This window comes from Trichechus manatus, unplaced genomic scaffold, assembly GCF_000243295.1.
Source record: "Trichechus manatus latirostris isolate Lorelei unplaced genomic scaffold, TriManLat1.0 scaffold00041, whole genome shotgun sequence".
Taxonomy (NCBI): Eukaryota; Metazoa; Chordata; class Mammalia; order Sirenia; family Trichechidae; genus Trichechus; species Trichechus manatus.
The window spans coordinates 701,486-728,952 of NW_004443977.1; the positions used below are offsets into that span (position 1 = coordinate 701,486).

At 38.5% G+C, this 27,467-nt stretch overlaps 1 protein-coding gene across 1 annotated transcript in view; it reads left to right on the plus strand.

Moving 5' to 3' along the window:
* Window positions 1-27,467, plus strand: part of UNC80 (unc-80 homolog, NALCN channel complex subunit) — a 212,710-nt gene that overhangs the window by 48,268 nt on the left and 136,975 nt on the right. Inside the window, exons 10-20 of the mRNA XM_004376376.3 lie at window positions 7-147; window positions 1,294-1,562; window positions 2,854-3,222; window positions 7,733-7,879; window positions 12,218-12,365; window positions 14,919-15,067; window positions 17,353-17,519; window positions 18,284-18,382; window positions 22,523-22,737; window positions 23,908-24,014; window positions 26,103-26,199. Of these exons, the coding sequence (XP_004376433.1) occupies window positions 7-147; window positions 1,294-1,562; window positions 2,854-3,222; window positions 7,733-7,879; window positions 12,218-12,365; window positions 14,919-15,067; window positions 17,353-17,519; window positions 18,284-18,382; window positions 22,523-22,737; window positions 23,908-24,014; window positions 26,103-26,199 (1,908 nt within the window). The remainder of the gene's footprint in view (window positions 1-6; window positions 148-1,293; window positions 1,563-2,853; window positions 3,223-7,732; window positions 7,880-12,217; window positions 12,366-14,918; window positions 15,068-17,352; window positions 17,520-18,283; window positions 18,383-22,522; window positions 22,738-23,907; window positions 24,015-26,102; window positions 26,200-27,467) is intronic.

Genomic DNA, 27,467 nt, shown 5'->3' on the forward strand with positions numbered 1-27,467 from the left:
TATCAGGGAAATTTACCCGGCGGGGAAGTTCTGATGCAGCCACCGAGATGGAGAGCCTGAGTGCAAGGCACTCGCACTCCCACCACACCTTGGTGAGTGACCTGCCGGACCACTCCAACAGCCATGGAGAAAACACCGTCAAAGAAGGTGAGTGAGAGGCGGGGTCTGCAGAGGGAGCTAAGGTTTTGTTTCCTGTTTTTGCTCCGTATTTCATTATTCATTGTAATCTTGTTTTCTTTATCCTTTTTGAAAACTTGTATTATATGGCTTGGTAATTTACTTGTTAACCATTCTTAGAATGTTCTTACTAACAACAGCTATTTGACAGTACAGATGGTGCTGCTAACCAAAAAGTCAGCAGTTTAAATCCACCAGCTGCTCCTTGGAAACCCTATGGGGCAGTTCTACTCTGTCCTATAGGGTCACTATGAGTCGGAATCAACTTGATGGCAATGGGTTTGTTTTTTTTGGGTTATGGACACCATACCATTAGCTCAGAGAGAGAGTAGGAATGAGCCATTCATATTTGTTCTCAAAAGATCATAGATTCACAGGGATAGAAGGGACCTTGGAAGACATCTAGATTCAGTGCTTTGTTTCCTTCTTTGATGTCTCTCTGAAAGGCACCTTCAGTGACAGGAAAATCACTATCTTCCAAGGCCACCGGTTCTTTTTCAGACGGCTTTTATTTCAGAGAAGTACCATGTGTACCTTATGTGCAGCAAACATGTGTCTCTGGGTAGAATCCAACACAAGTTCTTGTGCTCTGCTCTTAACCTATGAGTATAAATTTTACCAGGACTCTATTTTAAGTATTTGAAGACATCTATTAGTTACCATCACAAATTTATTTTTCATCACTCTTAACCAAAGGAGGAAAAAAAAAATGTTTGTTGTTGCTTAAATATACTAAGTAAAATCAAATACTTTAACAACTCAAAATTTGTACTTCAGCTAAACTAGTTTAATTATATCAGTATGGTGTGTCATCCAACAGTGGGTAGAACCCACCTGGTGTGATGGGTTAAACTAAGGCAATGTTAGATGACAGTTACATTCTACCCTCAGCCTTAAGAAAGCCAGTTGGAATTCTCATTTTTCTAAAAACCTTTATTATTTGCCTGATAGTACAAGACCTCAACACTTCCAACAGTTCCATGAGAGTTGAGAATAGCTCTCAAACTATAAGTCAAATATCTGCAAAAGTTACAGTTGTGACTGTGGTAATGATTCAAATAATAGTATAATTGTCTAACATGATGCCACAATAAGACTTTGCTTTCATTTTACTAGTGCGATCCCAGATCTCCACTATCACAGTTGCAACCTTCAATACCACATTAGCGTCTTTCAACGTAGGCTATGCAGACTTTTTCAATGAGCACATGAGGAAGCTGTGCAACCAGGTGCCTATCCCAGAGATGCCACACGAACCCCTGGCGTGTGCGAATCTGCCTCGAAGCCTCACCGACTCCTGCATAAACTACAGCTACCTGGAGGACACAGAACATATTGATGGGACCAATAACTTTGTCCACAAGAATGGCATGCTTGATCTTTCTGTAAGAAGCATGAGATTTTCTTACCAAACTTGAAAGATAAGAACTCTTTGTTCCAGTTTTTAAGATGTTGGGTAAAATGGGGAAATAGATTCTTAGAAATGCTGAACCTTAAAATGAAAAAGCTATCCATATAGAAATTTTCACAAATGTGTCAACTATCAAAGAGGCATCTTTTCTTTATTCAAGTATTACAGTAGATTTACTCTCATCTCAGAATATGTTTATAATCTGAAAAAATTAGTGAATCCTGAATATACATGCACAAATATATGTGCATGTGTGTATTTGCTGTTAAATCCCTTTTTTCTAGAATAACAGGGAGTTCTCAGTTATTTTCTTTTGTTACGTAAGCAACAGGACTGCAAGCTCCTGTGTAGCAAGGAAAAATGAACCATTAAAAGATTTAAGCCTGCATTCTCAAGAGTGCCTGTCTTGATTCTGGTTATTAGCAAATGAAAGGGTTGTTATATTTTACAACTATATTTCATGAATTTTTATTTCACATTAGGGAACCAGGTTCAGCAAATAATGTAAAATATTAAAATCAATAAAAGGACATAATTTAAACACCCAAATATTTTCATTGAAAATGGAAGTGTAAATAATGATACAATTATGAATGTGCAAATGTTCCTTTATTACTAGCATAAGACAGTCATTGTTCTTTATCCATTATTAAAGGAAAATGAGATATGAATGTTTTTTAAACACTTTGGTTTAAAAAAGCAGTTTAACAAGTTTCTATTTGGGTAAATAATTACTCTCCCATTAATTTACCATGTTTCAGTATTCCCTTTAACTGTCTATATCATAGGAATTTTTGGAACACAAGTGAAATAATACATGTATACATTTTTAATTAATTGGGAGATTTATACAATATATTAAGCACATACACATGATCCCAATGCAACTTAGACAGTAATATCTGAAAATTACCTGTATTTATGCCCAAGTGCATAGAATAGCCTAAAGGAAATGGTTTAAGCAGAATAATCAAATATATTTAGGAAGAGGAGCCCCGGTGGCTCAGTGGTTAAACGCTAAGCTACTAACTGAAAGGTTGGTTGTTTGAACCCACCAGCTGCTCTGTGGGAAAAAGATGAGGCAGTCAGATTCCACAAAGATTTACAGCCTCGGAAACCCTATGGGGCAGTTCTACTCTGTCCTATAGGGTTGCTATAACTCGGAATTCAACTCGATGGCAATGGGTTTGGTTTGGTGTTTTTTAATTTAGGAAGAGGTAGTTCTGGTAACTTAATCACGTTTTGTTTATCTTTGTCATCCCCAGGTGGTTCTGAAGGCTGTTTATCTTGTCCTTAACCATGACATCAGCTCCCGCATCTGTGATGTGGCGCTAAACATTGTTGAATGTTTGCTTCAACTTGGTGTGGTGCCCTGTGTAGAAAAGAACCAAAAGAAGAGTGAAAACAAGGAAAATGAGACTGTGGAAAAGAGACCAAGTGAGGGAACTTTCCAGTTCAAAGGAGTATCTGGAAGTTCCACTGGTGGATTCGTGGGTCCTTCAGTTAGTGGAGCTGGAGATGGTGGAGGAGAAGAAGGAGGAGGTGGAGATGGAGGAGGTGGAGGAGGTGATGGAGGAGGTGGTGGAGGAGGTGGAGGTGGCCCTTATGAGAAGAATAATAAGAACCAAGAGAAGGTATGACTGAACCACCTTTCATGTCCTCATAAAATATTGCCTCTAATTTTTTTCCAATGCTCGCTGAACAGCAATTCATGACACAGAACAATAATTATTCATTAGCGCAAGAAAGTGGGGAGTGTAGAGATCTCTTCATTAGGTTATAAGCAGGCATTTGTGGAAACAGCTATGTGAAACTGTATTCTAAATCCAAAAACCATTGCCAACCAAGCAATGTTAGGGCTAATTCCCAGGTCATGTAATTTCTGCAGGAGAACATCTCAGATACAACCTCCATTGCTATAGCTCTCTGTCTACCACCAAATAGCTTCTTTCTTGAGACTTTCAAGGGCCAACCTGATTTTCCTTCAAGACAAAACCCTTTCTCTTAATCCAGGGAACACATTTTTGGCAACCAACTTCATCCACCTTGAAGGAGAAAGTAAGTGATGAATTTTGTTTGGTTCGTTGGTTGGCTTGTTTAGTGTTGGTTTGGAAAGAGGAACAACTTTCCTAGCCTCTTCTCACATCTCAGTGAATCATATCTCAGTGGCTTTAGTTTTCCTGTTTTTGATTGTTTCTGAATTTAATTCCCTGTGCCTCATCAACACCTGGTTTATGATCTCTGCATTTATCATCAAGAATTAGAGTTTCTCTTTAATTTTGGTTTTAAATAAGAATTAGCACAGCTTAAGTTGACATACTTACACTGATTTCAACTCAGAGCTTTAACCGAAAAATGCTGTTCAGAAATTAAAATCAAGAGATTTGAATGTCTAACAAGTGATAAACTGCACATCAGGTTGAGTGTTCACAAGCGTAAAATTATGCTGTGCAGAGTTCTACCATCTACGTATTAGCTAAACTATAATCCGCCTCTCTTTTCTTACAGGGCATCTAGTTTTACATCTGAATAAGTGTGACAGAGCTCCTCTTCTTCTCTAATTCCTTCTTCATCTGTTTCCAGTCTCACTTGACTCATATTTATCATCGATTTCTTCACCTCACTTGACTCCTATCTTCCCAGTAGGAAGACTCTGATCCAAATATTTCTGGACCAATATTCTTGAGACTTGGAAACTTTCCTTCAGGATTCTTTTTCCTACACTTAATAACATACATATTGTTTTCCAATGCTAATAGAATCTTCTGGTACTAAATGTTCCTAAATTCTCACCTCTCAATATATCACTGAGGATAATCCAAGGATCCCCAGATCTCACCTGAGATGAAAATAATCTAAATGATAAATCACAAGGGATTTGACCTTAGATCATAAGATCTAAGCAATGATTTAGCCAGCAGTTATGTACAAATTAACAAACAAATGTAAGTTACAGGGACCAAACCTACAAATGCAGCAAACAGTGAGGCTCTTATTGAATTTCTCTTCTTTACTTATCAACATAGTCTGGGCACTCAAAGATATTATAGATGGTGCTATATCCATTATGGTATTCAAGGAAAACTAGAAAGAAAAAATAAGAGAAAGTTGTGAAATTTTGATTAGCTTTTATCATTAAAGCTTAGGTATTTCAACTAAGTTGATGAGGGCTTTGTTAATGTATGCTAAAGATCTCTGAGGTTTATTATTATTATTATGCTCTAAGATTTCACTTTGAGTGGTATTTTCATCTAATTTCTTATTGATGATCTGCAAGTCTCTTGTCTATTTTATACCTAGATACTATACTAGATACTATAACTATGAATGTTATTTTGACCAATGTTATTTGTTTTAATCAGTATGGAACTTTTTAAAACAGCCACCAAGATATAGATGTTTAATAGTTATTTCTGCAAAATAATGCTCTTTATAGTACCAAGAAATTATAAACTAATGCCTGACCATAGGTCAAATGCTTTGTGTTTCTGATTCATACAGGTCTGTTCTACTCCAAACCCATTTGTTATTTTCAGCAGAATCACAGGGTTTATCTAATTTTGCAACCAGAAGCATGGGGAATTAATAAAGGCAGAAGAAAGATTGACTTTCTATTTCTATATTTGCCACTAACTTGTACTGACGGCTTGCAGTGTTATTTAATATCTGTTCTGATTCCCACCTGTAACTTGGTACAGCTTTCTGAATGCCTGCTTCGAGAGGAAACTGAACCCCAAGGATATTTGAAATTCTAAAGAAAAAAAAATTCTATTTACAAAGAGCTTTCAGGGCTAGACATTTTTGTAAGGAACATATAGTATTTTAAAAAATACGTGTAAGACCATCTTCCAAGTAAGCCCTTGCCAACGATGACCTTTTCTGAGGCATCGTTGCATATGGCTGTGCCATTTGTGCGCTACATACAGGTCCTCAGCTAAGGGACCAGTAAGGACCGAAATTCATCCTGCGCTCTGCTCACCAAGCTGTCTACCCAAGGGACGGCATCCACTTAGAGAGATCACCTTTTTTAAAACTCATCCACACAGAGGGGTGTCTTCTAACTTGAACAAAGGTGCCCCATAGTATAGCAGTGCTCCACTGCTATGAAATGACAATGAACATTTGCTCAGCTATTATTACGTGCCTTACATGTATTAACTTAATCAATCCTCACAACAACTCTAGCAGATAGATATTATTATAATTCTCATTTTGTAGGGCACAAAGTGGTTAAGTAGTTTTTCCAAGATTATACAGCTAGTAAAAGTTGGAGCTAGGCTTTGAATCCAAACTAAAACATTTTTTTCTGAATTAGTAAAAAATAATAATTATAATAATGATCTATTAATACGTTTGAGTCTTTCATTCCATTTGCAACTTTCTGAGCTGTCTGTTTCCCAGGAAACGGACTCAGATGTGGAGGTGTGTGGCAGTTTACAGGGAAGTGCTCTCAGGATCAACATCTGTGAGGTGTGAAAGTAGCAAGATGGAGCATAGGGAGAAGTTGAGCTTCAGTGTAGCTGCAACAGAGGCCTCAGCTGATCACACAGGAGCTGAAATGGCTCCTGTCCCCAAGTGAGGCAAGGGTGCTGCCCTTTTTTCCCTCCCACCCCTGCACTCATCTGCCATTGGAAACCAAGTGCTCCCAGGAAAAGGCCATGACCTTGGGGTAGGTAGTTCTCTTTAGTTAATGGCAATTTCTGGAGAAGCACTCAGCTGACAGCTGTCAGCCACCAACACTCCCAGCAGCTGAGAGGATGAGTGCTTCAGTCCTGAAGGGGGAGTCTGTGGGACCCAGCACCAAACTCACTATATGAGCCTACAGATTAGAAAAGGAAGGCCATCTATATAGCATTAGGGGAGGAGAGACTGTACCCGACCACATGAGAGCACATGACAATGTCCAGACAGCCCCCTACCACTTCTACAACCTACCCACATTTGAGTAATTTTTCTATGTGTGTGGTCCCAAAGTTGAAGTGTCATCTTGATCACATAACTATGGAAAATCCCTTTACAATTTACACAGCAATTCCTATCCATTAGTTCATTTGCTCTGCACAGCTATTGTGATTCTCAATTCACAAGTGAAGAAACTAAAACACAGAGAGATTGGTTAACTTATCTAATGTCTTATGCAGTTAAGGACCAGGAGCTGGAATACTAGATCCATGATGTATGTGTTGAAGGCAGAATGTAGCTAGGAGGGCTGAGGCAGGCTGAGGCATCCTAAAGGTAATGGCTTACCCCCACTGGACTGCAACATTCCTTAGCAACAGCTTCTTTATGCCTCTTGGAAATAAGAAAGTTTCTTTTCTGGAAGTCATGTCCTCCAATAGCAATAAGGATTAGATGGAGCAAAAGAGACAGTGATAATAACAAGCCTCATAATTCCTCACAGGAGAGCTTCTTACTTATGCTTCAAGAGACAGAATCAAGCTGAATTTTTCATAAAGTTCTTTATATTCTTGTTTTGCTTGTGCATGTTTATTACAATACAGAGCAAGTATACAGTTAGAAAAATCACTAAAAAATGTCAGAAGTTGCCAAGAGATTTCAAAGTTCCAGACTATAGTAAGTTCCAGAAATTCAGCAGTAATCCTTGTCTGGTGGTATTATCAGAGGCCTGCCGATGATAGTAGCTTCTAGAAAAATCTATTTGCCTTCATCACTGAGAGTTATCACTCTCTCTAGGTAGTTGTTCTGTTAGTCCATCAAGGATATGAAAGCAAAGCTTTTAATAAAGAGTTTTTCATTCATATCCTTTAGCACTAGTTGTTACTGTTACATATTTAGGTGCCATCGAGTAGAACTGGCCCATAGTGTTTTCTTGGCTGTAATCTTTACGAAAGTAGAATACCAGATGGTATTTATCCCATGGAGCCACTAAGTGGGTTTGAGCCACCAACCTTTCAGTTAGCAGCCAAACGCTTAACCATTCTTTCTTTTAAGTGACATATTAGATTTCAGAAAAGTTAGCTTACTTTTTGAGCCATTGACAATTTTTCTCATTATTTCCAAAATTGCAGGTACTCACTGTAAAATATATATGCTTGAGTTACTCATAAAATAGAATCTCGGTAGCAAAGGGATCTCATTGGCAAAGTAAACAGACTTTTCTTTCTTTCTTGTTCATGCGTATAGGATGAAAGTACACCTGTAAGCAACCATAGGCTTGCTCTAACCATGCTTATCAAAATAGTGAAGTCTTTGGGATGTGCCTATGGTTGCGGAGAGGGACATCGAGGGCTCTCCGGAGATCGTCTGAGACACCAGGTATTCCGAGAGAATGTAAGAGAATTAGATTCCATTTCCTCTCCCTCTTCCTTCCCTCCAATTTAAGAATGAGTCCTTTGACAATGAGGGTCAGTGTTCCCTGAAAAATATTATATTTCATAGCAGTAATTAACGCAGTCTTGGGTGGGGAAGACAATTTCTACAAAATATCTTAAGACATCTAAAACTCAAACTTAGGGAAGTTTAATTGGGAAAACAATTCTGCCTCCTGCCTTGGGCAGACCAACTCTCAGTTGGTAAAATGATGTATAATTGGAAAAGTATGAATTATAGTTTGAAAGACTTTGCAAAGATGAATACATTTAGCAAGCTACAGATGGTCTGTAACAAATGACTTTTTAATCACCTGCCTGGGTGCAGTAAAGGCATAGTTTATATTAGAGAAAGGGGTCAAACTTTAGGACTTAGTTTGTTGTTCTTACTTAGATATGGAAAATGGCCCTTATTGGGACAAAACAGGACTGTAAAAGTAGCCAGTCGTTTTCTGGCTGCTCTGAGTGTGAATCTTGACTTCTATATGTTTGAGATCATGTCCCTCCCTTTGAACTGTGTGAAACTTGAAACTCTGTGCTTAGGCTTGCCGGGCATAATTCTGTAATGGAACGTGGTCTTATTCCAGCTCATTTCACTTGCCCTGCTGACTATTACTTTCCCCTTCAGACTTGAGCCATTATCCACCTCCACAAGTCGAAGCTGAGACAGTTGCCTCATATGTACATTCAAACGGAAATCCTAACAAAACATTCTCTTACAAATAAGGGTTTGATACAAATTTGAGTTCAGAAAACACTTTGGCAGATCTTGGCAGAGTTTGAGAATCATGTCAAAATCTAATACCAGCCTATGATTCCTTGGCATTAGGTTTTGTCTTGAACTGTTCACACAGTATTAGCATGCTGAATTTCTTCCTTCCTTTCTCTCATTTGTTTGTTTGATCTAGCTAGCTAGCTCTCTATTTACCTATCATCTATTTGTTTATCTATCATCTATCTGTCACCTTTCTTCCTTTCATTCTGTTATTTTCTATATTGTATTATATTAGTTTATTATGTGTATGTGGGGACTTATATTAATAGTAATTAACTTCTAAATTCTGAAACTTGAAAACGTAGACCAATATCTAGATTTTAAAGTAAATAATAAAAATAATAATGCAGTAGAGAGCTGACGTTGCCTCCATTTTTCATATGCATGTGTGATTTTTGATCTCTGACATTGAATTCTATCACAGTATGAATAAATGCCATCAAGGTTAAGTAAGCCACATCGTTCCTCCTGTAAAAGATGAATTCCATGAAATGAAACAGCAAAATATAATAAGAAACATGGTTAGGGGTAAAAGATGTTCTGACAACCAGAATCTGTCTTTCTAGAATGGAATAAAGCAAGGCTAGTTGGATCAGAACTCACCTTAGAGGCTGTTGTTACTGCATACTCCCCCACACTTACCTCCCCAAAAGTGTTAAATGTTCCTTATCAGGGTGTCCAGCCAGTTTTTTACCTGCCTTTTCAGCTTTATTGACTTAAGTGGAAACTCCTCTAGTATCCTGTATCCGAGTTCAATACTTGAAATTATATTTGTTAATTCCTGCTTAGTAAACATATTATCCAAGAATGGTGCATGTGAAAAATTTTCCTGGGAAAATATCTTATTCAAACCCATTACCATCTAGTCTATTCCAACTCATAGTAAACCTATAGGACAGAGTAGAACTGCCCCATAGGGTTTCCAAGGAGCAGCTGGTGAACTCCAACTGCCTACCTTTTGGTTAGCAGCCATAGCTCTTAACCACTAGGCTACCAGGGCTCCATCTAATTCAAGGAGCTAGATATTTCCAGATTTTTCTAGCACTGGATTTTCAGAAGTTATTTAACTTTTAAGATATTAAGAACATTTATCATCTCTACTAGGTCAGGCCTTCTAGCTCTTTATTTTAAATAACAGAAAATTATATTCATCAAGTTTCTAGAAATTTCAGTATATAATCCCTCGGTGTTTCTTAGATTAACCTAATCATTAGCCAGTAGTCCTAAATTATTGAAAAGAAATCTACTTTTTAACAATTTTATATCTCTCTTGGAGAATTTTAGTTATTCAGAATCAAAATATTTAATGTTTGATATTCTGATTCTTGCTTAAACTTTGCAGTAACCTATTCATACATTCCAATAGACTCTGAAGAATAGATTGGAACTATGCCTGTTTTGGTGTATTTTATAGAGAAGATAGGATAATTTGTACTTTAGGGCTTTTCAACACGGGATTTAAAGCATTTGTAACTATTACAATGGAGATCTTCACAAATTCTTTATGGAAGGATAATCAAACATTTATTTTTCACGCAGGACGTGTTTTACCTAGGTGCTTTGCAAACTTCATTTTACAGAAAGCAGCATTTGTTTTGTAAGGGAAAAAATGAGCTTACTTGAGATCTGGCAACTAATAATCTCCTCTGGAAATAAAATTTCCTAATTTCCAGTCTTCTAAGGAGCCCTGGTGGAGTAGTGGTTAAGTGCTTGGCTGCTAACTGAAAGGTTGGCAGTTTGAATCCACCAGCCGTGGGCGAAAAATGTGGCAATCTGCTTCCATAAAGAGCAGGGTCCTATAGGGTCACTATGAATTGGAATCAACCCGACGGCAGTGGGTTAGGGTCAAGTAAGGGAAGAATGAAAAAATATATAAATCCATCTGACTTTGTAATGCAAATACAAGAGATTATAACAAGGTCATATTTCTGATTCCAAGTTGTAGCCATTTATAATATCCCCCCGCCCAAAAAAAAAAAAAAAAAAATCCAAGAATTTGCCCCTGGGTCTTGATTTGTCAAAATAGTAATACAGCTTAAATTTTCTCTGGGGCCACAATTAAGGGCCCATCAATTAGGTACCAATTCTCAGGGGTTACCTTCCCTAATCTGACTTCCATGCATGTGCCTGGTTGTCCAAAGTTTTCTATCCTCAATTAAGATGATCCTCACCCATCCACACTCCTTCTTGATCCTTAGCCCTTTTCCCTAAACTCACACCATCTTCTTCTGTCATTTCTCCATTTAATTCCATTGTTATAAACTTTCTTGTATCTCTTTTATTCAGACATCATCTTTAAGATACCACTGATCTCTGTTATCAATCATCTTAAGTTCTTTTGGAAAGTAGGTGGTATCTAAATACATTTCCCCTAAACAATCATTTGAACTATTAACGAGGTTTCTATATTCTAGGAGAAATAAACCATGAATTAGGGAGCAAGATCTTGGCTTCTAGTTTTGGCTTTGCTGTAATGCGTGCTATATTAATTTGGACAAAATCCTTGACTTTGAGCGTCAATTTCCTTAGCTATAATATTGGGATACGTATTTACATCACAGAGATGATGTGAAATTAAATGTTGTGACACACTTATGTGCAGGAAATGTTTTTTAAACAGTAAAGTAACATGCAAATTTTATTTTCTCTTGCTGGTAGGAGAGGGCTAGGAGGCACTCTAACACTCTCAGATAGTATCTGAGCGTTCTGTCTGTGGCCTTCTGCAGCCAATGGCCGTGAACTTCACTGGTTGTGACGGTGGGAATTATTCCCTTCCCCTTTGCCACATGGCAAAAATATTTGCTGAGCCATAACCCACCGACCCATTGCCATCGAGTTGATTCTGACTCATAGTGACCCTAAAGGACCAAGAAGAACTGCCCCATAGGGTTTCCAAAGATAGGAAATATAATTTTAGGTCGCAGGGCCTAGCCCATGGCCACTTTCTTTTTATATCCATAAAGCCAACTTCTATTTAAATATCATACCTTCACATTCAAATGTATACACAAACTAGACCTGTCTTGACTGTATGTCTCTTAAATGTTTCAAGGACCTTTCCCTCCCGAATCTAAGAGGATACTGGATACACACTTCCCATATCCTCCTCCCCCACCATTAACTCTGCTTAATTTCCAAGTGGCTGAGCGTGGGAATAGTGTGCTTCTTTCCATTGCACAAAGCCTTTGAGGATTTCTAAATGTGGGTTTTCAATCCTATCACTTACCTAAATTTGACACTTTGAGCTTTTTTCATTGAGATCTTAAAATCTTGATCTTGGTGAAAATACTGAATTCCTTCTGGGACCAGCATTAGACCTTGGCTTTGGGTTTTTCTCTCTTACTGCTCAGTCTCCCTCTGCCCTCTTCTTATTCAGATAAGAGAGGCCAGTAGGTTTGGCTGGTACCAGCCAGCTGGGTTGGATGGAAGCCTTTGCCATCTGAGACTTGTAACTGTCTCAGAGTAATGGTATCTGTAGCTTAAGGTGGTACTTGTGACTTTTTCACTTTTCTTCCTTCATTGCAGGCCCAGAACTGCCTCACTAAGCTATACAAGCTAGATAAGATGCAGTTCCGACAAACCATGAGGGACTATGTGAACAAGGACTCTCTCAATAATGTAGTGGACTTCTTGCATGCTTTGCTAGGATTTTGTATGGAGCCGGTCACTGACAGTAAGTAAAGCTGCCCCTGAGTTCTAGGAGAAATTGCTGTGAGGTGGCACAGGTAGTATTTTGCAGTCACACTAAATTTGTGGAGTTAGAATTTAGAGGAAAAGAGTCGTGTTTGTGTGTGTGTCTGTGTGTGTGCGTGTAATAGAGTCTAAGTGAGAAAAGCTTTTATGTCATCTTTGATGAAACATTTCTGAGACTTTCTGAGGACAACTTACCTTAGCGAGTGGGAATTTGGAAAAGCTTTTGGCATCCTCACCTTTGGCCCCTCAGTCCTTACACCACTACTCATGAGACTCCTCTCTCTCTAAACGACTTTCTGTTGTATGACAACTGAGGTAGAGATCGAGAGACCAGTGGAATATGTTCACTAGTCCAACAAGTATGAAATGAGGGACTGTTATGTGCCAAGCAGAATGCTTGGCAACTTTTACACAAAATAAAACAGGAAAGAAAATAAAAAATCATATGACTGCAGTAAGCATAATAGTAATATAATTTTGATATATATGTATATTCTGAATTTTTAAAGATCAGCAAATGCATCTATAGATAGGCCCACAAACTATTTTATATCTTCGTGGCTTTAAGAAAACTACCAGTATAGAGACCCATGTTGCAGGTGGAGACCGGTGAACACAAGTTGCATCTGTAATAAACTGAATGCGTCCAATACTACTTGAATGCAATTGCAGTAATAAAATGAAAGTGATGCATGAAGCCTGAGTTGAGTAAAATAAACAATTTAATTAGAGCCTGGAAAGCCATCACTGCTTAGTATAGACTTTTATTGTTTATATAATACATGGTGCCTGATAGTGGTTGATTAATTTATAATGAAAATATGTTTAATGGGTTTAGGAGTCATTTCCTGTTTTTATCCCAGGTTTTATAATTTGGTTATCACATGAAAAGAAAATATCGCTTCTCTGTAGAACCCCTCAGGTAATCTATGTTACCATACTTGTTTTAAACCCGGGTCATTATAAATTAAAAAACAATGAATGAAAAGAGAATTGTAGTTGAGACACTGCAAGAGAAATTCTTGATTACAAACTAATTACTTTTTTGTGTTTTTAAATCATTGGAGATAGAAACTATAAGCATAAAATAAAGCATATTCTTTCTGTAATGTAAAATCCATAGATAGTCCCGTCAACTGTCACAGTCAGTGAGACGTTAGTAATAAAGTGTGGATTGCTTTAGTGTGCTAAATTCCTCCTGGGATTCTTGAGATGTGGATCCCAGTGAATCAGCCAAGCACAGGTCCTATCAGATCAATCTTGGAGCTGCCTTTCCCCAACAGCCCACTGGCTCACAAACCTCAAGGACTCCACTAACAAGGTCACAAAATCCCTGGTGTGTCCTGTACGGAAGGAAGGTCCATGGATATGTGAAAAACTGGCATAAAAGGCCACAGAGGGTGATGGCCTCAGGCCCCTGGCATTTCACATGTGTATAAGTTAGAAGGAGGTGGTTCCCAGCAAGGTGTAGGCTTTCCCTCTCTGTATGCCCATGGAGTCTCTGGGAGTGAGCAAGAAGCTGCTGGGAGTGCTGGGCGGCTCTTGCGAGACCCAGTAGCCTTTTTGTTTCCCGTGCCTGAGTGAGTCCCCCGCAAAGCTCCTCCCTGCCTCTTCCCTCTCCTTACTCAGCTCACCTGGTCAACCTCAACCCTACCTCAATCTATTTATGATAGACTGAACTATTCCCACTGAGAAGCCAGCACTCCTTACCACCAAAAAGGTTGAATCAATTAACTGTTTCTCCTTTGAGAGGCCATTTAGTAGATCATTCTTTTTTATTTTTTTCTTTAAGTGATCACCTCCTTAAAAAAAACCCATAAAACTCTAGGTCTAAAAGTCTTTCTTAAAGTCAACTGTTGATTCCCTTTTCATTGCTAAGATTTATCATTCAAAGCATTCCACAGATGACAAAAGACCAGGCTTAAAGACCAGGCTCCCCAGAAAGCATGGTTCCCGGACTCTCTGACAGCCCAGAACTAAAACCATTCCCAAGGCCAACTCTTTAGACAAAGATTAGACTGGACTATGGGACATAAAATGATACTCGTGAAGAGTGTGCTTCTTAGCTCAAGTAGATATGTGAGACTAAATGGGCAGCTCCTGTCTGGAGGGGAGATGAGAAGGCAGAGGGTCAGGAGCTGGTTGAATGGACACGGGAAATCAAGGGTGGAAAGGAGGAGTGTGCTGTCAGAGTATGGGGAGAGCAATTAGGATCACATAACAATGTATGTATAAATTTTTGTATGAGAGACTAACTTGAATTGTAAACTTTCACTTAAGGTACAAAAAAAAAAAAAAAAAAAAGAGCATTCCACAAATGAGATTGGATCTATCATAGTAAAGACGCTGAAGGAGAATATGGTTCTATAGACCCAAGTCTACATGGAGATTACTCAACTGGGGGTGGCTTTAATCCTTTGATTTTTATTTTCTGTAGCCTTTCATTAATTCTGCTTGCCAAGTAATTCATTACTCCTTTAAACTGCATAACATAATGGAAAGATTACTTTTAACGTGTACATTTGCATTCCAGACAAGGCTGGGTTTGGAAATAACTTCACCACGGTGGACAACAAATCCACAGCCCAAAACGTGGAAGGCATTATCGTCAGTGCCATGTTTAAGTCCCTCATCACACGCTGCGCGTCAACCACACACGAACTGCACAGTCCTGAGAACCTGGTGAGAAGTTCACCTTTTCTTCCCACAGGAGTTCTCAGTCTCTGTTCTCAGGAAAGCAAGTGACTTTGGAGACGAAAATTCTGCACTTTAAAGTTAAGATATCTATTTTCCCCAGTGTCACCAGTAACTTAAGGTGAACCCTTAGCAACACATTCCTCCTTTTTCTTACTCGTTATCCTATCTGCAGATTAATTTATCAGACTTTCTGTGATGACTGGTGGAAAAATACTTGGAGCCCTTCACAGAGAAGGTGCTGGAGCACAGTGTGTATGTTTGTAAAATATTTCAAAATGTTATACCAAGCATTATTTGAAACCATATTTACTTTAAAAACTTAATGCAAATATGCTGCTGAAATTGGTTTTGCTTTCTTTTGTTGCACACCATAATCTTTCAGCTACACTTTATAAAAGCCTGTGTTAATTAAATCACTGAAACCACAAGTAGTGTGAGTGGGAACCAGGCTATAAAAGGTTAGTGCTTAACTGCTACCAAGGAGATTGTGGTTGGGGAGACTAAAATGTAGATTAAGGCTGCCAGATCTGATGTGAATAGATGAATTTAGGTCTCTTAGTAGTAAAGTAAGATTATTCTACCAATCTGTTATATATTATGGCTCCTATGCAGAGATCAGGCTATTTGCATATATGGATACTATTCTAAACTACCTAAATCAAGGACATAATTTTAATCTATTCTAAACCATTGAAACCATTTACTCAACTTGACATAAACAGAGCAAAACCCCAAACCAAAAGGTATTTAACTTTGCTGATGCCAAGGCCAATTCAGTGAGGTTCTTGGAACTAGAGTATAACACAGGTGCCATTTGCTCACAGCAAGTAGTAATCTGACAGACCAAAATCCGTTGCTGTCGAGTTGTTTCCAACTCATAGCGACACTATAGGACAGAATACAACTGCCCCATAGGGCTTCCAAGGAGCGGCCAGTAGATTTAAACTGCCAGCCTTTTGGTTAGCAACCGAGCTCTTAACCACTGCGCCACCAGGGCTCCAGTAATTTGACAACTTGATTATAAATATTTGGGTGCTTTTAATCTCAATCCACAAATTCATGTCTAGAAGAAATGCTGTGTTTTTTAATTTTCTTTAAATCATCTTAAGTTTGACTTTGAACCTCCCTTCCTATCAGAATGGCTAGAAGTTGAACCTCAGTCATTCTCAGAGTTCTCCACTTCACAGAGTGACGCAAAGATAACTAAATCTTAGAATGCACCTTGGGCCTGGGGAGGCTCCCCGAGTCTCAATCATCTGTCTACACCTGTTGTTTCCATAGTGCTTTCTGCTGCATGCATGGGGTCAGCCCCCTCTGGCGGGTCTGGAACCTTAGCTCTTTGGGGTTCTGCCCCCTCCTTGGAGGAGCTACCAAAGAGCAGAGTGAGGAGCACAAGGCTCTGTTTCCCACAGGACCTAATGGTCACTCTCTCCATGTTCCTTGGAGATCTATTTTCCTAGAGATCACAATTGTCCCAATGGTCGTAGGTTTTAAAAACCAAAGCCATCAAGGTAAGTGTTTTTTTAAGCTTCTACATTCTGCTTTATTGCAAACCTCTCCTAAGACAAAGAATACAGTAACTACTTTTGTAAAGAGGGAAAGGAAAAGAAGAAATATTAGATAAAAAACTTAATATCTAAAAAAGTCCAGTGTATATATTTTAAATATTTATTCGCTAATATATTTGTTTAAATAGACCTGCATAGTCTTAAGCTCATAGTCAAGTTCGTGTTCAGATGGGCTTCAACATACATATTATTTGCTAAATCTGTCCAGCAAAATATATCATCCTTTGAATGATTAGGCTTTGTTAGAAGTGTCTAGAGAACTTAACATATTTTAACACAGTGATGGAGAGTTGGAGAAGCTGAAGAGACACTAAAATCTCTAGTCTAAACAAAATTCTGACTCCCTTTCTTTTACAGGCATTTCTTCAGAAGTCAAAAGTAAGAAAGAAAATTAAAGATTGGGAATCCAATGATTAGCAATGTAAACTGATGTCTTTCTAATGACACAGTCAACTTTCTGAATATGAAGCATGGTAACCATCCTTTTTCATACTAAGGATGACAGGCAAGGTTCTTGGTAATGTTTCTACAGAAATAATGTAGAGGCAGTATACCATTGGTTCCATCAGTAGTAAATTGCTTCCTTTTACAATCCGATTCTCATCTAAGCCTAAGGAATTGCCTTCACCTTCTCTTCCTGTGAAAACTGTTTAACCACACAGCTATCCTTCTTTCCCCAAACTTCCTCTTGCCTCCAAACAGGGGCTGTATTGTGACATCCGCCAGCTGGTCCAGTTTATCAAAGAGGCTCATGGGAATGTCTTCAGGAGAGTGGCCCTCAGTGCTTTGCTTGATAGTGCGGAGAAATTAGCACCAGGGAGAAAGGTGGAGGAGAATGAACAAGAATCTAAGCCTGCAGGCAGTAAAAGGTTGGAGGCTTGAACTCTGAATATTCATGTTTGCCTTAGGCCAGTAGAACATAATCTTCTGTTCTACTGTCTATGTGGTCCTCGACATGCTGGTGCTTCAGGACAGGTCTGAAGAACTATCTTATTAAGTAGCATCACTGGTAGTGGTCGAGCTGCACCTTAGAAAAGGCATGAGTTTACTGTCAAATAAATATAGTTTCTGTAGGAATTGATTGTGTCCTAACTTTCGTGTCCTTGAACTCAACTTAATAGCTCTTAATAATATGGTGAAATATTGCTTATGTTTTTAGTCATTTCTATAGGTAATTTTTTTTCCAGAAAGAAAAAGCAATTACCAATTCCGTATTACCCCATTCAGTAAGTGATGTTTTAAATGGGGCAAAAGACAAATTGCTGAGCAGGACCTTGTTGTTTACCCTTGTAGTAAACATGAATGAATTTTATGCATACTATATATAAAATGTTACTTACAAAGATTAAGAGAAACTCCTACATTTAAAATCCTCCTTGCAGTTAATGACTATGTTTGCAACAAAGATGGTGTTATTAGGCCATGAGGCAGCAAGATAGGGTATAAATTAAAAGGTAGGTTATACATTTTCTACAACAGAGACTCGTGGTGACATAGAGTTTGTGAGCCAGGTAGGATGTATGTAACAGTGTTTTTCTTAATGAAGTATTAGGAAGTATTGAACAGTGGCAACTAGTTTGATTGTTTGTTTTGACCTGCTCTGTTGTGATTGGTGGAATGCACCTTTCGATAGGTCAGAGGCAGGAAGTGTTGTGGATAAAGGCCAGGTGTCCTCCGCACCTGAGGAGTGTCGCAGCTTCACGTCCGGTCGCCCCTCACAGACTCCAGAGCAGTAAGTAGCATTGGTTTTATCTCCACGCAGTGGGCTGAATACTTCCCACTGGGAGAGATTCTGTTTCCCAAACTGTTGATTTTTTTTTTTTTTTTTCATTTCCTTTGAACTTTGCTTTGCTTCTGGCCTCAATGTTGCATTTCCAATGCCACTGCTCTCCCCAAGCCCAAAGCAAATAACAAACCTGGTGCTCATAGGAAGGGTCTCCCTTACTGCACTTCTCACCTCTGTCTCTTCCCCACTTCTGCTTTCATGCACACTCCTGCACGTACATTTGAAAAACAACATATATATGAGGTGGGGTGAGAATGCCATCCACTTATTGCTTAAGAGCACTTATAGATCCTTTTTGTAAATATAAGAATGGCTGTCAGTGTGCTCAATGATGTTATATTTTAAAAAAAAAGTGAGAAAAACTTTTTTATTGTCCAGCTGTAGCTCAAACATAGATCCTACTTCATTTCACCTTGGTCTTCTCCTGAGATCCATTCCAGTGTTCTCCAATATCAGTTTGTCTCCACTTTCTGTAATGGCAAAGGCATCATAAATTAGTGCCTTCAGAAAATTTGAGGGTTATTGTAGACACTAAATACATGGCCTAGCTCTATGCAAGGCTCATCCTTATTTATTCTTCTTTGAGACCAATTGTTTACCTGCAAATGGTGCAATTAATATTTAAAGCATAAGCATTATTTTAGCTACATAATTTTACTTCCCAAAACCCTCATCCAGTATTAAATTATTGTCCTTCAAGAAAATCCTCAGGGTATTCTAGATGTTATGGTATCTCCTCTCCGTATTCAGGAAAATCAAACCAGAGAAGTGCGCAGTCGTCAAACAGGACCTTAGTGTACAGTCATCAAACAGGACCTTGGTAATTCACAACAACAAACAAAACCTTCTAAGAACAAAAAATTCACATAGTTCTTGTAGTACTTCAGACTCTTAGTGATTGCTCCTTACTGGGTGGAGAAAATCAAGGGGAAAGTAAATCAACTCCATGAGGGGTCAAGGACCATGTGGGTTTTGCTTACCATTATAGCTCCACTGCAGGAGAAAGGTATGGCAGTCTGCTCCTGTAGAGATTACAGCCTTGGAAACGCTATGGAGCAGTTCTGCTTGGTCCTGAAGGGTCGCTATGGTCAGAATCGACTCGATAGCAACAGGTATAGCTCCAGTTAGGGGACACTGGTGGTTCAGTGGTAGAATTCTTTCCTTCCATGGGTGAGACATGGGTTCGATTCCTGGCCAATGTACCTCATGCTCAGTCACCACCCATCAGTCAGTGAAAACTTACATTTACATATTGCTATGATGTTGTACAGATTTCAGCCACGCTTCCAGACTAAGATGGACTAGGAAGAAAGGCCTGGAAATCTACTTTCAAATATTAACCAGTGAAAACCCTGTGGATCACGATTCGATCTGCATCTAATCATGTGGATGGTGTAGGACTGGGTAGCATTTCATTCCACTGTGCATGGGACCACTGTGAGTCAGAAGCCGACTCGAAGGCAGCTAACAACAACAGCATAGATCCGAAGTCTACATGGGGCTTGGCCCATAGTGTGGACTTAATATATATTTCACAAATGAGTGAATGAATGAACGAGTCAATGAAATGACAGAAGTGTCAGTTTGTCATTAATCCTGTAAGCCTTGTTGTCTTTAACTTTCTTTCTAAAAATTGAAGTTTTGTTTTTCCTTTTATGAATCTTTTAAGGACATGCTAAAAATCTAAATATAAGCTTTAGGGAAAAATAAAATACTGTGAAAGGCAAAGTTCTGTGCCCCAACACTATTTAAAGGGTTTTACACACAGAAAGTCTATCCAAAAAAAGAGGAAGGATTTTTTCCCCCCAAATAATACCAGCAATTATTGAGCTAACCTGATCAGTAAGAATGATCTAATAGGCAAACCAGATGTAAAAAAGAAGGCCGTTTATCTTCGTAGATAATTACGTTTTCTAGATTCCATAATATTCTCTTTGTTCAGTGTTCCATAAACACGCGGCAATTTCTCAGCATTTAGCACGTCTGTTCTTTTTCCTTGATTGAAGATGCATGTTATAATATGCCTCTACATAAATATTTTCACCTGGAAGGACATGATAGAATATCAAATATGGAAGTGTTGCCTGACCCAAGGGGGCCCAGAAGGTGAGCATGCCAAATGTCCTCTGTCCAGCACTGGAAAGAGGTAGATGTTCACTTTGGTTGTTGGAGCCTGGCATCCCCTCTAGCTTCTCTCTCTCTTTCCTCTTCTCCCCTTCTCTTCTTGTCCTTCCTCTTTAAAGAAAGGTCACATTAACTGAGTAACATTAAAAACAGTTTTATGAGTTTCTCTGAAACTCATTATTGATACACACCTATGGGACAAGGCTGATGTAGCATTTTATTGATAAAAGCTGATAAATGATAGCCTTCCTGGGTGTTTTTCTATTTAGAGCATGTAATCATCCCCTCATCACTGTCTCACACATTCCCAAAGGTGAGAAATGATTCATACCTTGTGATCATTTGAGAAAAATTAGCTGAGGAATCAAATTCTAGAAAGCCGATTTAAATTTATACCATATTTGATAAACAGGATTCCTGGTCTAAAATAAGAATTAAAAGGATATTTAGTACTCTGGTGAGATTTTGAGAGATAAAATCTGGATCCTTAGAAAAGCAAATGATTTGCACAGTACTATCGCTTTTTAGGTAGATTCTGGATTCATCCCCAAAGCTTAAAAGCAAATCATTACCTAAAATCCCGTAAGCAAATTCCATCTCATATTACTAGAGTATTTTCTATAGCCCTTTGTTTCCAAATCACTAAATCTATATGATGCTCAAGATGACAAATGTGGAAAGCACAGTAAATCATAAAGGAAAATTATTTAAAAATCTAAATACCACAAACTAGAGATAGTCACTGTAAATGTTTGGTGTGTTATGTTGGCTACATTTTTGACAATACTCACACACAAACTCACACTCACACATTTACATGTATACTTTTTAAAATTGACCTGTTAACCTGTTTAAATCATTGCATCCTTGCCTTTTAACTTTGCAATAGATCATGAAAATGTCCCATATCAATAATTTTCTAAAATACAGTTTTTATAATTACTACAGAGTATGGTATCATATGGAAGCACTTTAATTTATTCAACTGGTTCCCTAGAATTGAACATTTAGCTTGTTTCCAGTTTTTCAGAGTTGACCAATAATACCTCAGTGAGTATTTGAGCCTTCTTGTATCTACATCTTAATATGTTGTCCCATTACTTCCTTGGGTTAACTTCCTGGAAGTTGAATTTCTCTATCAATTGTGCAGATATAAGCTTTAGATAATGTATTAACAAATTACCTCCAGAAAATTGACACATTCTATCTTACCACTGGTAGTGTAAGCGTAACTATTGCTTCATTTTGTCTCCCCCTAATCTTCGCCAATTTAATGAAAAACAGTATTTCATTGCAACTGGCCTTTTTTTTGACTCCTATTGAGATTAAACTAAATCTGCATACAATTGGCCACTTGTATTTCTTCCTCTTACACAATGTTCTGCTCAAAAATTCCTTTGGAGGTATTCTTGTCTTACTGTCAGGCTTATTTTATTTTATTTTTTTTAAACAGTATTCAAGTTTCTTCAGTGTAGTGATTGTCGGATAATGCATTCCCTGAGTATGATTGCACTTCATTTATTCATTATTCAGATGTGTTTTGTGGATCTATTTAGTCCTATACTGTACTGGCGTAGGGAGGGGGGAGAGAGGTATAGTACTGTACACAAGTCACAGGAGCTTTATAAATGTTAAATATTTACTGACACTCTAAGTGCTTCTGCTACTGTGACTCACACTCGCAGACAAAGACCTGCAGTAATATTTAGTCTTTGTATTAAAGTTAAAAAACCCTGATCAGCTCAGTTTGACAGCTGAGACATGACTGTTTTCAAGAAGAGCTCAGAAAGTCAGACTTGGTCTCCCTCCTTCCGCTCCCACGCCCGCTCCTCCCAAAAACCAGCCCATCAAAGATCATTCTGCATGATTTGCCTAAATATCATTGACATGATGTTGAAAGAAATTTAAGAGCATTTCACACAAGTTATCAGATGTTTAACCCAATCTTCTGCTTGTTTACAGCGATGAGCAAATGCAAGGGGGCAACCTAGGACGGAAAGATTTCTGGCGCAAGATGTTCAAATCCCAGAGTGCAGCAAGTGACACAAGCAGCCAGTCTGAGCAGGACACTTCAGAATGTACCACCGCCCACTCAGGGACCACCTCCGACCGGCATGCCCGCTCTCGGTCCCGTAGAATTTCCCTCCGGAAGAAACTTAAACTTCCCATAGGTAAAAGTATGTCTGTATTTATTTATGGATGTTCTTATTCCTGCCATGCCCTTAAATCAACTCACTTTCAAAATAGAGCAATGTATGTAGCGTAGAGAAAGAAAGCCTGCAAGTCTCAAGGCCCAGGATGACTCATTTATTCATTCATTCACTCTTTTTTTCAGCAGATATTTATCAAGCTGCTACTATGAGCCTCTACTTGTGCAAACACTATACTAGGCATTAGGGATTAAATGGTGAGCAAAAATACATGGCCTCCTACTTTGCTGAATTTGCAATCTAGCGGAGTGGCAGCCACTAAGGCAGATAATCATAAAACTAAGTACAGTTCAGCCTATGAATTTTATGAAGGAAAAGCACATGGTACTATGAAAGCATGCAACAGTGAGACCTGACCTAATTGGGGAAAAGAGGTCAGGAATCAGAGAAGGCTTCCTGGAGAAAGTGGCATTAAGTAACAAGATAATTACGGAAAGGAAGGAAGGAGAGGACTGCAGGTGGTAACAATAAAATATGCAAAGGTATCAGGATAGAGGGAATTGGAAGCACTGAAACAAGGGAAACAGCTGCATGACTATGGTAAAGCAGTAGTCAGGGGCCACACCATGCCTGGCCTTGCAGATCAGATTAAGTACTTGACTCTTCATCCTACAGCCCTAGATAGCCAACATGGGATGTTGAACAGGGGAGTAGCATAATCAGGTAAACTTTTTCTAAGAGATCCCTACATGGAAAATATGTTGGAAGGGGCATGAGTGGATAAGGAAGACCAGATGAAAAGCTGACTAGTATTCCAGGTATAAGTAATGGTAGCTTGGACTGGTAGTGACCATGCAGAGAGAAATTGACAGATTTGAGACATATTTATGAGGTAAAATTAACAGCACTTAATGAAAGATGTGAAAATTGTCCAGGATAACTGGATGGATTGTGATTTCAGTCACTGAAGAGGACTGGGTTCTTCTTGTCCTTCTGGTCTTTCTTGTTCACGTAATTTTACAATCCAGCGCTCAACATTTTGATTCAAAGCATGCACACTGAAAGTAATTTGTTTCCGTTTCTGTTTATATAAAGCCATGTAACTTCCGTTGCTTGTAGGACACATGCTGGCATTTCTGTTTAATCCATTTGGAAAAAATGCTATAATGGTCTAATTTTTAAAAAATTATCAAATAGGAAACTGGCTGAAAAGATCCTCCCTCTCGGGCTTGACAGATGGTGTGGAGGACCTCCTAGACATCAGCTCTGTGGATCGCCTGTCTTTTATCAGGCAAAGCTCCAAGGTAAACAGGATATTACTTATGTAAGGGAATGGGTGAATCACTGATAGAAAAAAGTTTGGGGTGAGAAATAACAAACGCTTGGAGGGGACAAAAAATGGAGAGCTGAAGAAACTCTCAAGCTGAGCAAATTTGGGAAATTTAGAAGAGCAGTGGAATTTAAGATGTGTAAACAATAAACTGTAGTAGAATTTGATGTTAAGAGTGAAAGGAAAAGGAAAAATGTGGCCCCCCCAAAAAAATTATGTAAAACTATAATACGGATATATGGATGTATGTAAGCATTATTTTCCAGCTACTTTTAACTTTGAACACACATGTGAAACCCCTGACATCTAAAGCTCCTATCCAATGATCCAGTAATAGTGATCCTTTCACATGTCAAAATATACACAGACACACACACACACCCCATTCAGCCTCCTTCTACTACTTTTGGCACCATCTGAACCATTTGTTTTCTAGAAAAGAATAAAGAAACTTAGAATGATTTTTTTCTCACTAAGTTCTTGTTCATAATACTGTTCAGCATTAGAGTAGCATACAATTTGGAAAAAGTAATGATTCTCCATGGAATCTGTTTTCTACAAGAGTCCCCCTTATGGTTGATTCATGGCCCAGTCACTTGTATACCTAATTTTTAGTATAGGATAATAGTTTTGTTCCTTTTTATACAAATTACTTCCTTACTTCTTCTGAGTCCCACTAAAATCAGTTTTCTTTTATCTAGTCAGTTTTAAAAGTAATGTTTTTAAATTATGAAAAGAATATAGCAACATTACAGAACATTTAGAAAATATATTTATGATTTCTCCTTCAGATTACTTTTGCTAAAAGAAAACAGTTGCGTTTGAGAACCTGGATGCTCAATAGATTCCTTGCTGTACTGAAAATTTGGAGTAATGTTGGTCAAAAGATAAGATCAAAGACACATTTTAATTCTTAGAGAGGCATGTTATTGTACATTAATTATTGTGGACTCTATAAATTAATTTACACTGATTCTCCCATAGAATTGAAATATTCTATTTGGCTCTTGAATTAGTTTTCTAGGGCTGCCAAAACAAAACTCCACAAAGTAGGTGGCTTAAAACAACAGAAATTTATTCTCTCACAGTCCTGGAGGCTAGAAGTCGAAAATTAAGATGCTGACAGGCTCATGCTCTGTCTGAAGGCTCTAGCAGAGGAATCCTTTCTTGCTTCTGTCTTCTGCTCGTCCCAGTTGCCTTTCTTGGTTTGTGGTAGCATAACTTCAATCTCTGACTCCACCTTCACATGGTTGTCTTCCCTATGTGTCTGTCACCTCTACATTTTTTTTCTGTGTCTCTTCTTCCTTTTTATAAGGACACTAGTCATATAGGATTAGGGCACATGCTACCCAACAGCTGACCCCATGCTAATTTAACTAATTACATTTGCAAAGACTCTATTTCCAAATAAGGTCACATTCTGATGTTCTGGGGATTAGGACTTCAGCATATCTTTTGGGGAGAGACACAATTTAACAGTTGTCTTTCACTTTGCTTTGATTCTAAATTGTGGTGTTATTTGTAAAGAGAGAACATGACTTAGTTCACAGTTTTGAGTTTGAACTTCATTAGAATGAAACTTTAAGAGTACCTCAATTGTCCAGTAAATTATTTTTATAGTCCCTGATTACTTGGTGTAATCTATGACCTGGATCTCCCCAGCTAGAAAAAAAACAAAAGCCAAACTTGTTTCTGTCGAGTCCATTCCGACCCCAGCTATAAACCAAAAACAAACCGAACCCATTGCCGTCGAGTCGATTCTGAGAGTAGGACTGTCTCATAAAGTTCCCAAGGAGTGCCTGGTGGATTCAAACGGCTGACCTTTTGGTCAGCAGCCGTAGCACTTAACCACTACGCCAGCAGGGTTTCTACCCCAGCTATAGTGGTGTCTTCTTCAACACATGAGCATGAACTACACTGACTAACTAACAGGATATGGAAGTCAGAGGAACTGAAGTTATCTTCATATTCTAAACAGCTTATATTTCAAGGCAAGGGTTACTGAACCCACAAAGAATCACGTTTTAATTTAGTTATCTGAATGATTCTTTTCCCCCCTCAGGTCAAATTCACCAGTGCTGTGAAGCTGTCCGAAGGTGGGCCACCAGCTGGAATGGAGAATGGAAGAGATGAAGAGGAGAATTTCTTCAAGCGTCTTGGTAAATGTTATGCACCCAAAAAACGCCATATAGCTTTCCTCTTACAGAACAAACGTTTAATTAGATAGAATAGTCTGTTTTCTATTTCCACCAATTTGTAATTTATTTCTCTCCCACGTTTGTGTATTTTAATACTATTTATAGCTTTTCTAGGGGGCATTAGTGGTTCAGTGGTAGAATTCTCATCTTCTACATGGGAGCCCGGGATTTGATTCCCAGCCAATGCACCTTATGCACAGCTACTACCTGCCTGTCAGTGGAGGCTAGTGTGTTACTATACTGCTGCACGGGATTCTGCAGAGCTTTCACACTAAGACAAACTAGAAAGTAAGTTCCAGTGGTCTACATCCAAAAACAGCCAGTGAAAACCCTGTGGATCACAACTTCTGATATACAACCAATCGCGGGGACGGTGTAGGAGCAGGCAGTGTTCCATTCTGTTCTGCATGGAGTTACCATGAGTTAGGGCTGACTTGATGGCAGCTAACAGCAACATAGCTTTTCTATTTGTTACCAATTTAGTTCGACGGACATTTATTGAAGCCCTACTGTTCTATGCTTACTGGTAGGCATTGGGTTTACAAAGAAGAATAAGACACTATTCCTTCTTCTGCTGTCCTGTCCTTCATTAAAATCTGAGAGCTGAAAAGAAGCTTTAGAGATCCTTTTTTCCAACCACCTATCCATTTAGGAATTCTGCTCATAACATCTCTGACAGGTGGCCAGCCATCCTCTGCTAAGAGAGAGTTTATTATTTTACAAAGCAACCTGTTCCAGAACTAGACAGCTTTAATTAGAAAGTCTTTCCTTACACTCTGAAAATATATACATCCCATAAATTTGATGCACTGGCCCTAATTATGACACACAAACATAATGCTAGATCCACCTATCAGCCATTTTGTGCCCTCCCTTCTGTTGGCTAAACACCCTTGGTTCTTTAGTTTTTTTCTTACATGGAAGAGTCTGAAGGTCTATCACCATCCTGATTGCCTTCTACTATGTATTGTTGTTCAATGATGTGCTTTACAAGATGTGGAGCTTCAGATGGAATACATTTGACTTTGATCAGTATAGCAGATAGTGTAACTGTTAACCTCCTTGAATCTAGCAAATGTATTAACTAGATAATTGCATTGTCTATCTTCACAACACATAGTTGGTTTGTATTGAATTTTGGATTAACTTTTGCTGGCTTTCCATATGAATAAATATCATGCTATACTTTAATGTAGGCATAATTGATTTTATTTCATTATATAAATAAA